The sequence below is a fragment of the Falco rusticolus genome, chromosome 3 (genome assembly GCF_015220075.1).
Source record: "Falco rusticolus isolate bFalRus1 chromosome 3, bFalRus1.pri, whole genome shotgun sequence".
Lineage (NCBI taxonomy): Eukaryota > Metazoa > Chordata > Aves > Falconiformes > Falconidae > Falco > Falco rusticolus.
The window spans coordinates 109,143,237-109,156,631 of NC_051189.1; the positions used below are offsets into that span (position 1 = coordinate 109,143,237).

The following is a 13,395-nucleotide window of genomic DNA, read 5'->3' on the forward strand; positions in this document are numbered from 1 at the left end:
TAACACATCTCTGCTCCTGATGGACTTGGTGTGTTTTGGAGTGCAGGCTTCATTTGTCATCTCCCCTTGGGCTGTTGGCCCACGATGTTCCTCTGACTTCCAGCAGACTCTCCAGAGCTCAGCCAGTGTTTGTGCTGGTCACCAAGGCTCACCCTGTTGAGCCTTTTCCTCCACCTTAATATTCTGGGCTCTTTATAAGGTCCCTCAACTGGGGTTGTGGCTGGAGGACCATGAAAAATCACTCTGAGCAGTAGGAGCGGTGGCCGAGCAGGGCAGGATGGTTGAAAAGTAACGGGGCTCTTTCAAGTTCCTGAGCGTAGCCTGTTTTCTGCAGCGTAATGGGAGTTTTGATTACCATGGAGAAGTACAATCATAAATAACCCTCCTAAAATTAAATGGAATTTTAAGGCTACATTGGCATATTCCCCCTGATGCCGTTGCCTCTCTGGAGAGGTAGTGCCATGAGTTTCCAGCTGAAGGGAGCTGATGAAATCTGTTGACTTTTTCGTCTATTGGAAGAGTCCGTATATTGTAAGGGTAAAATATGAATTTATAATCTATGGAAGTGGCTGATGTTTTAGCTTAATAGTCCCTTTCCTCCATAAAACAAGTCAGCTAGCGAGAAGTTTTCTGTAGCTGAGCAAGAGATGCTTTCTGGGCACGTTGTTCACCTTGCGTTACCTGTTACCTGAGCTGGCACAGACATGATCCAGGGTGCCTTTGTGTTCAGTTTCGGGTTTTTTTTCTTCCTTTAATTACTAATATTTTGCAGCTTGGTCCAAACTTGGATTTAACCTTATTCAGGCTGTGCTTTGAAAACCCCCTTCCTGGAGATGCTGCGGTTAAAAATACACGTAGGACAAAGTTCACAGTTACAAAAATATTCAGTCCATCACTTCCAGCCCCGTCCCCCCGCCCACGAACACCACGCTTCAAGGAAAATCCCAGCAGGATTAGTGGGGTTTAGATACAGTTGCTTCCACCCTGAACAACCTTTCCAGGTCTAAGCTGAAAATAGACAATTTGCATTGATGCTGGGGCTGCAGTCGAAGAAGACAGAGATGAAGTAACAAAATCAGGTTGCCCTTAGAAACACATTCATATTGGGCAAAATAATTGATTGGGTTTTTGTCGCATTTGCACTGATCTAGTGTACTGGCTGACAGCTCCCCTGATAAACTCACTCCTGACGGCTTGCAGGCTGAATGAAATGCATCAGGGTGAGGTGAGGTCTGGGGATGATTACGTGCTGGTGAGCTGTCTCCAGTTCCTTTTAATTTAGAGATGCAAAACTGAGCCTGAAAGTAATGAGCTCTAGATAATTAGGTGCTTGTCTGCAGGTGTAACTATTGCAGCTGCCTACAGCTGGTGCTCTTAATATTGCTGATTTTTATTTGAAAGCATTATGAGATGCTGGAAATACAGTTAATTTGCAACAAAGAGGGTTTTTTTCTGTTATCTTCCCCTCTAACCCCCACTTTCCTTTGGTGTTCTCGTTTGTGTTGGCTGTGAGACGTATGACACGTGGACCGAAGACTAAAAGGAAATGATGGTGATAAGTAACAAAGTGTTGTATTACACAGCGATGATGTCTGGTACGCGTCATAGATTGACGAAGGGCCTGATCTAGTTTATCATCATTAATGATTAACCAGGTGGGAAATAGTATCTTGAATGCCTGCCTTGGTATTAAACAGGTTGTGAAGGAATTTCTGGTGCAAAGAATGCAGCGCAATTTGTTACCTGCACATCAGGGGGGTCAATGAGGAGGAAAAACATGTTGCAGAGTGGATGTATGTAGGAAGAAAGACTTTGGAAATAGATGTTTTGTGGAATGGATATTAGAAAAAAATATTAAGTTGGAGGATTTGGAGATGTGCATATGCTTGGGTATAAATAGAACTTGCACTGTGAATGTGGCCGCTGCAGTGCAGCTTTAGCACGTTCAGTCAGGAAGAAGCACTAGGTTATGCAGCAGGTATTTATGGTGTGCCACGCTGGAGTTCGGCAGTGCAATCGGACGTGTAAACGCATCTGCAGATACAGAGCAGCGTTCATCAGAGCACCTCTGAAATGTGTCAGGATTTGCTCACGAAGGGAGAGGAGGAGGAATCTGAATTGCTGGAGGATGCTAGATCCCAGCAGCAGCGATGCTGGGGGAAGGAGAGGCAAATCGCGCTTTTCAGTAAGCATTTGAAGGTCACATTTTCCTTTCAAGCTGCGATTTTCAGAGGAGCCTTGGAAATTTGTCTTCTCAATGGCTGTCAGGTTCACTGGGGTTTGTGTGCCCCTTCCCTTTTGAAAGCTCTCGCTGCTGCCCTGTTCCTATTCAGTGGAGTGCAAACGCAGATTGGGTGACATTATGTGGCAGACAGCAGGGAAAGCAAGTGTTTGGGATTATTTGGAAGCTGGTACTGAGATTAATGATACGTAATTGGGTAAAAAGCTCAAGATGAATTTCAAGAGAAGTTTTATTTTGGGGAGAGTATTTGTTTTAGAGTATAGCGTAAGCTAGGATAAGTAGCAAAAGCCTCACTGCTTGTAACATTTGGATCCGGATAGAGCTTGGGAGATGATGCTTTAAGGGGGAGCACTTAAATGGCAGAGGGATGGACAAGCCTTATCACTTTCAGTTATCATCAAATAGTTCAAACGGGGAGCAAGAAAGAGTTCTGCCATTGGTAATTTAGAACGAGGCGATTGCAGTTCATAAGGAGCCAGTGAGACTGCGTGAAACATTAATGATATTTATGTAGGTGTATTTCTGGTACAAAAGCAAAAGATAAAGACTTTATTTAAGGTATTTGTTACAAGCATAAAATAGCCCATAAATGAGGACTTACAGAAAATTTGGTGTTACCATTTAATACGCAAAATAACATGAAGGATTAAAAAGGTGGTGTGCACAAACACTTCATTGATCCGCTTAAAATTTGTATGTTTGATAAATGGCAATTTGGTTGTGAACATTGACTACACATGTTGCAGTAGGGAGCTTTATATTAGGCCATAAAATGTTGAAACAGGCTTCATAATGGCTTTTGCCATAAGAACCTTCTGGATATTAGTCATTACAGAAGGTGGTGAATCTTGGGAGTATGGTTTGCATCTGTTCACAGGAATAGGGGCATGACGACAGAATCATAGAATCGTTTCGGTCAGAAAAGACCTTTAAGGTGATGTACTGTGCTGTTACGTAGCTTGATAATTTTAAACCATAAACCTCACTTTTGCCACTGCACAAACAGTTTTGATTGTGTTCCTTTGTTTTTAAAGCATTTGACTAGGCAGAACTAGTCCTTAATATCAGAGTTAAGTATTGGTGTAAAGCTGACATGGCCTTTTCACGAATTCTTCACCTGCAGCTCTTAACTTTGACTGTATATCTGAGTGCTTGTGCCAGCACAAATTTGTATTTATTTTTCCCCTGCTATAATAAAGTAAGTGCCAAACATTGAAACAACAAATCCCCCATTTGGTTTTGACCTGTGATACAGTCAGGGCTCTGAACCGTATTTCATTTTGACATCTCATCACATTGCACAAGACCAGTTGCATCCGTCTAAGAAAACTAAAATAAAAACACTGTTTCAGTGCAGAGGAGCAGCTCATTCCTTTGAGGTTTGACCGAAAGGCACGGCCCCCTTGTCAGGAGTCTACTAGCAAAAAAACCCCCTGAACAAACAGATAAGAACAACCCCAAACCCACCCTAAAATGAAAGAAGATCTCTGTAACGCTGGGAGATGTTACGTGTCTGGGCGCCGTGCGGTTGCTGGGGCTGGGTTATGCTGTCGGATATCGGCAGTGGAAGGGTTAGAGAGGGCTGAGCAGCAGCTTGGCATTTTATTAGGTAGTTCTGAAGCCTTTAAATGTTTTCCAAAGTCCTTGAATTATGTTGGTCTTGATTTTTGTAATATTAATTATCTCTTTCTCTTATTAGCGAGAACTGCTTGGCTATGAAGGGTGTAAGGGGCTGGATTCCTGTAAGACAGTTGAAAAAGTGGAGATGATGGGGATGCTGGGGAAAACAGACGTGTGCCTCTGTAATTAAGGGCTTGATTTTGCGTATACACAGCGGGATTGAATTATGGTCACATGGGCAACATTAATCCTGCCTTTTCCTAAGTTCGGAGTTGTTTGCTTTGTAACTTGACTTTTTCTTTCTTGGATGAAGTTTGGCTGTAGTATTTCAACATGGAGAGAGTGCATGGCACTGTTTTGATCTCATGTATTTATTTTTTTTTTCCCCATGTGACACGTCACTTGGTGGAGTTTGGCTTTGGTGGGGTTTTTTGTGTGTTTTTTTGTTTTGGTTTGTTTGTTTTTAAAGGCTTGTAGTTTGTTTTTACCAGCTTTCCTTCCTCTGGCTTCTGAAACATGGCCTGTCAAAAGAGGAATTTATTGTGAAGGGAAAATTGATTCACGAAGTACTTGCTAAATAAACGGGTTCGTGGTAGTGCGCGTTGCTGTGTTTGGGGGTAGCGAGAGGAAAGCCGAGGGAAACGAGTTGCAAAATTTCTTGCTGAGGAGTTTGTGCTGTGATTTAATTCTCCTTCGAAGCTTTCCAAGCCCTTCGTACATTGCAATGCAGATTTCTAAATCTACAACGTGCTGTAGGCGAGCTTTTTACCTTACGTGTTCTTTTGTAAGCCTGGTTTGATTTTTGTCCTATATAAACTCGCTAAGAGGGGCATGATGCGACCTCCTGTCCCTCCTCCACTGCATGCACAGCAGGAAAAGTCAGGAAGCAGAGGGATTTCCGCAACATGGAAGCGCTTGGGTACAAAACCCCCTGCAAGGTATCACTAAGACCCTCATTGCACTATCTCTTTAAGACCACAAGCGCACTGTGAGAGCTCTGCTTGCGAGGGTGAGAGGCAGGCAGAAGCTAAGAAGTCATCCCCGGATGGCACGGATGCGGCCGTGGGCTTTGCTGCTGCCAGATGGGGGGAAGAGACCGGGTGCTTGAGCCGGCTTGCTAACGAAACGCTCCGGGAGCCTCGCCTGCCAGGTAGGATCGAGCGTGCCAAACAAAAGGCTTCACCCAGTGAATGGAGAATGGCAGAGCTGCAAAGGATGGGGAGATGCTGGGGAAGTTTCAGCAAGCTGCTGCGACTGGCGTAGCTTTTCCATTTTAACCTTTTAAGCGAGCCCTTGTGGTTTCCGAACCTGCTAAATTAGGTGCTTCTGCTGTTAGGATGTTCACCTCCTGCGTTTTAATTGCATGTTAAATAGAGAAGAGGCTACAGAGGAGAAACACACTCTTTTAACAGTTTTCTGCCATCAGATACCTCCCTACTCCGAGTGTTTTTAAAAATGCCTTGCACCAAAAAGCTGAAAGAGGTGCTGGAGTTTGATGTGATTTCCTGCCCTTCTGTAATCTTGCTTGATGGTTTTATCTTGTATTTTTTTCAGTTGTTTAATACACAATTTCAGTGCAAGCGTGGACGTGCATCAGGATTATATAACCCCAGGGATAGCTGGTGGGAGACTCGCTCCCATTTCTGTGCAGGGATAAAAATCATTAGTTCTGGAACGTTTTCTGTGTAACGTGTTTGCATACGCGCCCTTGGGTACCTGCAGATATTTTTATTCACGTGAGAAGGTGCTTACCCGTTACTGTCAGCTGAAAGTGAGGAGGGAGGCAGTCTGTGCATGCTCAGGATAAAATGGTTGCTAGTTGCTGAAAATGAGCTTAGGTGAGAAGCAGCATTCAAGGGAGAATGAATCCATTTTGGAAGAAAGTGTAGTAGTGTTTTTTTCTTTCCCCCCCCAATCCTGGAAACAGGAACAGAGCAGAAAAGCCAGTACAAATTCTTGCTGTAAGAGCTTATTTTACTGCATGTTTTCAGGTTGCTCGTTGCTGTAAAAGCACACCAAAAAATCTCGCAGTATTTCAGTTTTGTAGCATGATTAGAACAAGCAGACAAATGCGATACAAGTGGGAGATTTCTGCAAGAAATTCCTCCTGACTTTTATTTAAGTCTGCATTTGTCATGCTGCTGAACGCTGCAGCTGGTGGGCAGCTCTGGTCTGGATTTTTTTTTTTTTTTTCTTTAATCACTTTACAGAGAAGTGTTCTCCCTCTCCTCAGAGCGTGGCTATGGCTGTCTAATTAAAAGATACCCTCCTCCTTTTAGAGGGAGGCTTTTGGTTTCGAGAAAAATTCGGTTTCGTTTCCAGCCGGCATTACTATCTTTGCCTGTCTTCTCCCACTGGGTCTTTAATAGCTCCTGAAATTCCCCAGCCTTGTAATCACTGCTGCAGCCAGATGGGGACTAGGTGGAACTCCCATTGCATCTGTGCCTGCTTTTATTAATCTCCCAGAAGTATCTCACTTACGTGGATTTTTAAATATATATTTCATGAGTTAATGAGCCCTAAACAGCCACAAAGAGAATCCAGAGTCAGTGCTACCCGCTGGCTGCCGTCCTTCTGGTTTTTGACGTGATGCTGATGGAGAGCTGTAAAGAGTCGTTCAGCCCAACACAAGCGTGACAAGCGGAGACTGTCGTTCCACTTGCTAACCTGCTGGTTGCAGATGTGATTTAAGAGGTTCCCCTCGCTCCTGCTCTTCTGTTTCGTCGCCCGCCCTGTCTTTTCTCGCTGTGGTAATGGAAGGATCCCTGAAAATGGTGTGAGGTTTGGGGTTAGCTTTGCTTTACCCACCCCCACCCCTCTCCCTTCCCACCCTCCCGGATCGTTTCAGAGCATGGCTGCACAAACAGTTGAATCAGTGCGGCTGAAGAGGGTGACGGGTGACGTGGGTGGCAAGGATGGAGGAGGAGGAGGGAGGGCACAGGATCCTCCTGAATTGGAGCTCAGCATGCCAGAATAGTAACATGAAAGAGCTGCCTGAATTATTCAGCATATCCTCGTTTTCTTTGCGCTGTGGTTAATTAAGCGCTGCAGTTGAGCCGGGCTGGGTTATGCTTTAACTCTTAAACTTTACTGTGTGATGAGGGCAGTGTTGGTGTGGTCGGTGTCGCATCTCAGGTTGTACAGCTCTGGATGGTATCAGAATTTCTGTGTAGTGAAAGAAGAGGAGTGCCCGGAGGGTGGTTTGCTGTCGGCGTGGATGAGACCATGCTCTGGATGAGGTTTCGCTTCCCACCTGCCGGCCATGACCCATTCGTGTCCCATGGCGGAGTCGCTTGTGCTGTCACTTTTAACCCACTTCTAGGAAAAAGAGCCTCGTTAGCAAGCATCTGCTGATGAACTTTTGCATTTGCCTTGGCTCACTTCTGAAATAACAGCAACTGTTACCCCTGATGGGCTCCTTTGGCGGATGGAAGGGGAGGGAAGGTAGGCACTTCTGCTGGGGAGCGGGAGCGAGCTCCGGGAGGAATGCAGGGAAGCTAGATTTGAAAGTAAATTGAATATTTGGGGTAGATGCTTTTTGCCTCAATATTGTAGATGCCAGAATTTAGATGTTGGAAATAGTCACTTTCTCCAGCCATTACATCTCATTAAGACTTACTGGAATTTAAGAAATGTTGGTCCCTATCAGTCTGGTGTGCAGGTCAAGTCCTTTGGCAAAAAGGACTTAAAAGGTTTATTTTTAATCTGGTGAGAGTCATCACTTCCTGGAAGCGATTTTAAACAGCATCCCCAAACTCTGAAAATTCATCTGAACTGCTCACTCCTTTAGGCAGCTGTTCTTGGGTGTAAAAAAAAAAAAAAAAAAAAAAAAAAAAAAAAAGGTTACTCTGCTCAAAGAAGATTATTTCCTCCTGGCTTATATAAGTTCTAAAATAAGAAAATAAATCCCAACCTTCTTGAGGATGAAACAGTTTTTCCAAACTCAGGAATGATCCCTTTTGAAGCAGCAATTGCATCAATTAATCGTCAAAAACTGCCTCAATAGTTGAAATCTCAGCTGTGACAAAAAGGGTGGCAGCTTAAAACCTTGCCTCTGTCCATCTTTCTTTATCAGACGATGGTTATGGGTGTGAGGGTAGGGTGCTATGGCAGTGGCATGCTGAAAATTAGTGAGTTTTCATTCTGCCTTGCAGTGTGGTTCTCGTCCTCCTCTCCCAAATTCTGGCTTTTTGTTGGTGTTATCCAAAATTCAGGAATGAATACAAGATCCTCTTGATGAAGGGTGGGAGCAGCGCCTCAGCTCTGTTGAAGTCTGTGGCAAATTTTCCCATTGTTTTGCTGGAGTCAGGCTTTTTACGTGTAATTTTGTTGTTGAAAACCTCCTTCTTTTATCAAATGATACCACTTATGCATGAGTTGGCAAGTCTGCAAATTGAAGGCAAGCCTTAGACCCTGCAAATAAATTTTTGCACTCCTTTAATAAAAAAAAAAAAAAAAAGAGAGAGAGATGTAGGCAGAGTGAGCACCATCTTGGGAACCAGCAGTGCTAGATCCTCATCTCACTTCTCTCAGTCTGGAGCTGATCGCAGGTGTCCTGTTTTACACCTGCCATGCTTTAACAGGGACATTACTTATGTGCAGAGGTGTTGTAAAGGTCACTGTCGGTCTTTTCCATGCATAATCCTATAATGCAGGGGCTTTATTGTGCCTGGCATTCAAACACTGAATATATAACAAAATTGGAAGTTTTTAGAACAATTTCTTAGCCTGCTTGGTGAGGGTGGTGGACCTTTTTAGTGATGCATTGAGAACCAAAATAGTGCACTATTGTAAATTTGTTTCTGCTCTGCCTTAGCACTGAGATCTGGCTGCGGTGTGCTGCAGACAGTCGACCGATACCGAGCAGGTCGCATCTGAACAACCCTTACTTCAACCTGTCAAATTTTGTCCATTTTAAGGGAGGGGAACAGGGTTTCAGAGCTGGGATCGCTGTCGAGCCCTGTCGCCGCTGGCAGCGTCTCTCCTGCCGCTGTGATGTTGGTTCCTGCGGAGGTTTGGGCAGCAGCAGTGTTTCTTTGGAGATCAAACTCGTACTGCAAAGGGAGGACTCTTGAGAGACTCAAACTAGTCCTAGATTTGAAATTCAACTTATGAGTGGGTTTTTTTCCTCGTTGAAACAAAACCCAAGGAGCGTTTTTGTGATTTTTGTTTTATTTTTTTAAGTGTCTGCCCTGACATTAACACAGGAGGTTTGCGTTGCTGGCTTGTGCGCCAGGAACTTCATCAATCAGGCTGCTCTCGTTTTCCAAGAGGCTTTGACGTATAAAATGTAAACAGCAAAAAGGTGAGATCTGAATATGGCATTTAGTGGGAAGGTTTTCAGCAAGTTAAGCGTGTCTTTTATGAGAGTGGGCATCTGATACTGCATAGATGTATGCTGGACCTAAGGCCACAAGGCGTTAGCTAAGTCAGGCGGCTTTTTTATTTTACATACCTGCATCCCTTTGTTTTATTCCACAAGTAGAACGGATTCTAGCTTGTTTGTTTCTTGCATAAAGTCATGTGTCCCCCATCCCTGTCCCCCCCCTGGATTCCCGCAATACCTTTCCAATTTAAGAAAACTGTTGCAGTTTGCCTTTAAGTAACCCTGCAGCAGATGATCGAAACTTCGAATTTATCTGACAGCCCTTTTTAGAAGCAGTTTTGGTGGGTGGATGAGGAAAGGAGTTACTGGTTGAAGAGAGGCAAACAAGGAAACAATTATAACATGATTCCTGCATGGTTAGCAAAACAGGCGCTGCCTTTGTCAGAAAATGCCCTGCTGATCAGCAGGGTTTGTTGCTGAATGCAAAAGGCTTGTGGGTTTTGGGTTTTTTCCCTTACTCTTTAAAAAAAAAAAAAAAAAAAAAAAGAGAGAGAGAGGTGGGGGATTCTCTTGTCAGGACCAAGGTTTTGTAGATTGTTCGGCGATCTGTTTGCTTTCGGTGCTCTATTTGTCGGTGACGTCTGCCTTTTGAAGCCACACTTTGCTCCTCTTTTGGAAAACCTTGGAAGGATTGTAGCTGCCTGGTTGCCTGTGAGTTCCTTGGAGATGTTTGTGTGTCTGCCCGAGCGTGGAAGGTGACCGGCTACACTGCTTGCCAGCGCAGTCACTGTGTGTATCACCGGGAACACGCGTATTCCTTCGACGTTGCTTTCCTTAACTTTATGTGTTGCAGAATCCCCCGAGGTCCTGTTCAGCAGCCCCTCGAGGATCGGATCTTCACTCCGACCGTCTCCGCTGTGTACAGCACTGTGAGTATCTGGCGGGTGCTGCTGTGGTCACATTGCTTTTATTAAGTTTTATTTAGTAGATACAAAAGCGGGTTTTCCTAACAGAGCTTCACCTGAGCGCAAATGTGACTGGCCTGTTTCCAGTCCCTTGGCTCCATCTCTTTCCTGCCCTCCTGCACCTTGAAGACGGGCTTGTTGGAGTGTATTAGTGGCTGCCCGTTTCTAATAGTTTCTTATCGGAAAAATAATCAAGGAAGATTTGTTTTTCATGTGAAACGTTCCATTACACAGACAATGAAATGTTTTGAAAGTAGATTGAATATTCGGGATAGGTGCTTTTGGCTCAGTATCCTATGTGTTTGTTTGTGAAGCTTGATTATCATGGAAATTTAGCTTAGAAACATAGCAACATTTATTTGTGAACATATGATACTGTTTTCCTTTCATGCGATTCTTTTTTTTTTTTTCAAATAGTAATAGCTGGAAGCCCAGTGTTATTTATAAGCTTTGCTAAATCAGCACAGCCCTGGGAAAGTAATATTTTGCTTTTCTGGTGGGATAGTGCAAATATTATTAATGCCAAAAAACCTGCTTTTAAGCTGCTCTTTTAATTATTTGGAAACAGGAAGAAAAGCTGTAGATGGGAGAAACTCACTGTATTTTATGCGGTAACGTAAGCTGCTTATAGAAAAACGTAAGCTGCTGTACAGGGTTTTCTCCTTCCTCCTGTTTGCTTGAGTAACTGGCGAAGGGGTTATCCGCTCCTCTTCTTCGTCGTGCGGAGTCCGCGTCTGGAGCATCTTTTGCCTCTTCCTTTTTTTTTGGGTCGTAGAGAAGAGTGTTGTGATCACCTCTTCTACCAGAGGGACTGCTGCCAAGAGATGCAGAACCGGGCTTTGTGCAGGATTAAGTGCAGAAGTGCTGTCCAGTCCCCATTGATCCCAGGAAGGCAGAGACTTGGGTGGTAGCTGCAGTAGCAGAAGGACTCAGGTCTGACCGTGGATGATGGTCTGGTGGGCAGCTGGCGGTGGGTTGCCATCCAGGGGGGGTCAGAAAGGTGGGGGTACAGCTCTTGGCGAGGCGTTAAGATTTCAAGGTTTGTGGCTTTGACAGCAGTGGATTGACAGACTTGAGCAGTGGAGACTGTTTTTTTTATTTTTTGCTAGCTCTGTCCTCAATATTATATACATACATATGTGTGTATATCCATATGTATGTATGCAAAAAGTCAAAACCAAAGGAACATAAGTGTACAAACAGTTGTAGTAAATAATTCAGTTTATATTATCCTCTATATACCCCATACGACACTTAAAAACCACTTTAAAAATGTCTGAATTCCTTTTGGGGGAAAGAGGTTATTTTTTTCAGTTCTTTCTTCCAAAGACATAATTCTGATGCCTGTGGGAAAACGACTGTGAAAATTTAAATTAATGTAAAATATAAAAGTAACTGTGAAGAATGACCTAAAAGAGCTTTTCTGTGTGGAAAAATATCGCTCCTTGGTATGTTACAGGAATAGAAGCCAGTGCCGTGAGTATCTCTGTTCTAGGCTTTAAGAATACACAAGTTTCAAAGAAAATTTCATGTTTTAGGGAGAGAAATTTCTCAGCTAGGTTCCTTTTGGGCTTCTGTTTGAAGCCTTGACAGACAGAGTAAGTTCTAGCAAAAATGAATTAGGATGGAAGAGGCACATGATCGGAGGTCCTGGACAAATTCATTCATCAAAGGTCTCTGCAACTAATTACATGAGTAACATGTAGGTCGTGTATTTAAGGTCTGAGTTTGCAACAAATAGGTCTTTTTTTTTTCTTTTTAGTTTATTGTTTTTATACATAGTTTGTCTAGTTTTTACAAAAATCACGTAACACAAAGGTATGGAAGAGCACCATCTTCAGCAGCCGAGGACAGCTTTTTCACTTCCATGTTTTATTTGCTCAGTCATCCTGTTTGGGTTTCCACACGGATTACACATCGCAGTTTTCCAATACGTGGATTTTGGCGGAGGACAGCTGGTTTAGGAAGAGGTCTGTGGTCTTGACGCTACCATGCGGTGACTCTGAGCTGCCTCGGTGGTTTCCCTGAAGTCGTAGTACGCCATGCATGTAGTGGGAAGACAAATCATTTGAGATACGGGCAACCCACAGATAAAACCACTATTTTTAGTTAGATAAAGATGAAAAAAAAAACAACGGAGTTATCCTTTCCATGCTTTTCCACATGCATTATCAGGACCTCAATTGCACATTCCTGGGCTCTTTTTTTTTTTTTTTTTTTTCCCCTGAGAACTATGTGCTGCTTGCTGAAAAATGGAATGGAAAATCATGTGGCTTGCACTACGAGCCCCCAAAATCTCCCCAAAATAAAGTCAGAGGAACACATATTTCTGTAGGGCAGAGACAGGAGGTGAGGAAGAGGCAAAGTGTGATTTGTCAGATGAAATTTAAGTTTGTCTGAGAACTTTGTGATGCTCAAAGTTCCCAACAAAACTTTGGTAGAACCTCTTTCTCAATGAAATCATATTGGTATTAGAAAAAAAACACCTAACCTCATCATACATCATCTTAATTTATTTGATGTAGTAGATCATACAAATACTGATATTTGGTAGGTTGTTGATGTTGGTTTTGGGGTTTTTTGTTGTGTGTGTGTTTTTTTTTTAATAAATAAATCCGGCAGTAGGATTATTTTAAAGCAAATCACAGAAATAACTGTTTCAGTGAACTGATCCTGTAATTTCATCCCCTCATCAATAATGGAGAATGCCATATCACAAGAGCTACGTTTGGACATAAAGATTTAGGTTTTGTCCTGTAAGCAGCTTCTTGTGTGGCATTTCCTAATTCTTTATATTGCAAGAAATTAAGGCAGTTACTCGTACATCTGCTATAAGATCCCCAACCTGTGGAATCTGGAAAGGGGAATAAGAATAAAATTTTGTTTCTGTTGTAAAATATTTCAAAGAAATACATTCAGAGAAGCTTTTTTTGACTTGGAGTTTGAGGGAAAGATGTTGAATTCTAACAAAGGGAATTGCACCAAAGGTGACTTTAAATGTCACAGGCCATGGTGTGTGCCCGCACCCAAAGCGACGGGGGCCGATTTCTATTGAAAATCAAATTATTATGGGCGATTGCTCAGAAGCAGATGTACTCTTCAAATTCAGCACAAGGCATGAGTTGAGAATCAGATAAGAAGAATAGCTATGTTAACGTACATCCAGTTCTTGCACAAATAACCTTTTTTTGGCAGATTATGGTGGAGGCTCATAGCTGCCTCGCTAACACACTGTGATCTCA

At 43.2% G+C, this 13,395-nt stretch overlaps 1 protein-coding gene across 14 annotated transcripts in view; it reads left to right on the plus strand.

The window, feature by feature from the left end:
* Window positions 1-13,395, plus strand: part of EIF4G3 (eukaryotic translation initiation factor 4 gamma 3) — a 148,318-nt gene that overhangs the window by 33,422 nt on the left and 101,501 nt on the right. For 13 of the 14 annotated variants that reach the window (XR_005103104.1, XM_037379661.1, XM_037379670.1 and 10 more), the window contains exon 2: window positions 10,042-10,117. Coding sequence is in view for 12 of the 14 variants with exons in the window: in XM_037379661.1 (XP_037235558.1) it covers window positions 10,042-10,117 (76 nt within the window). In the remaining 2 variants the exon portion in view is untranslated. Of the gene's footprint in view, window positions 1-482; window positions 5,013-10,041; window positions 10,118-13,395 lie in introns of those variants that run through there. The other variant, XM_037379671.1, reaches the window with a different exon arrangement.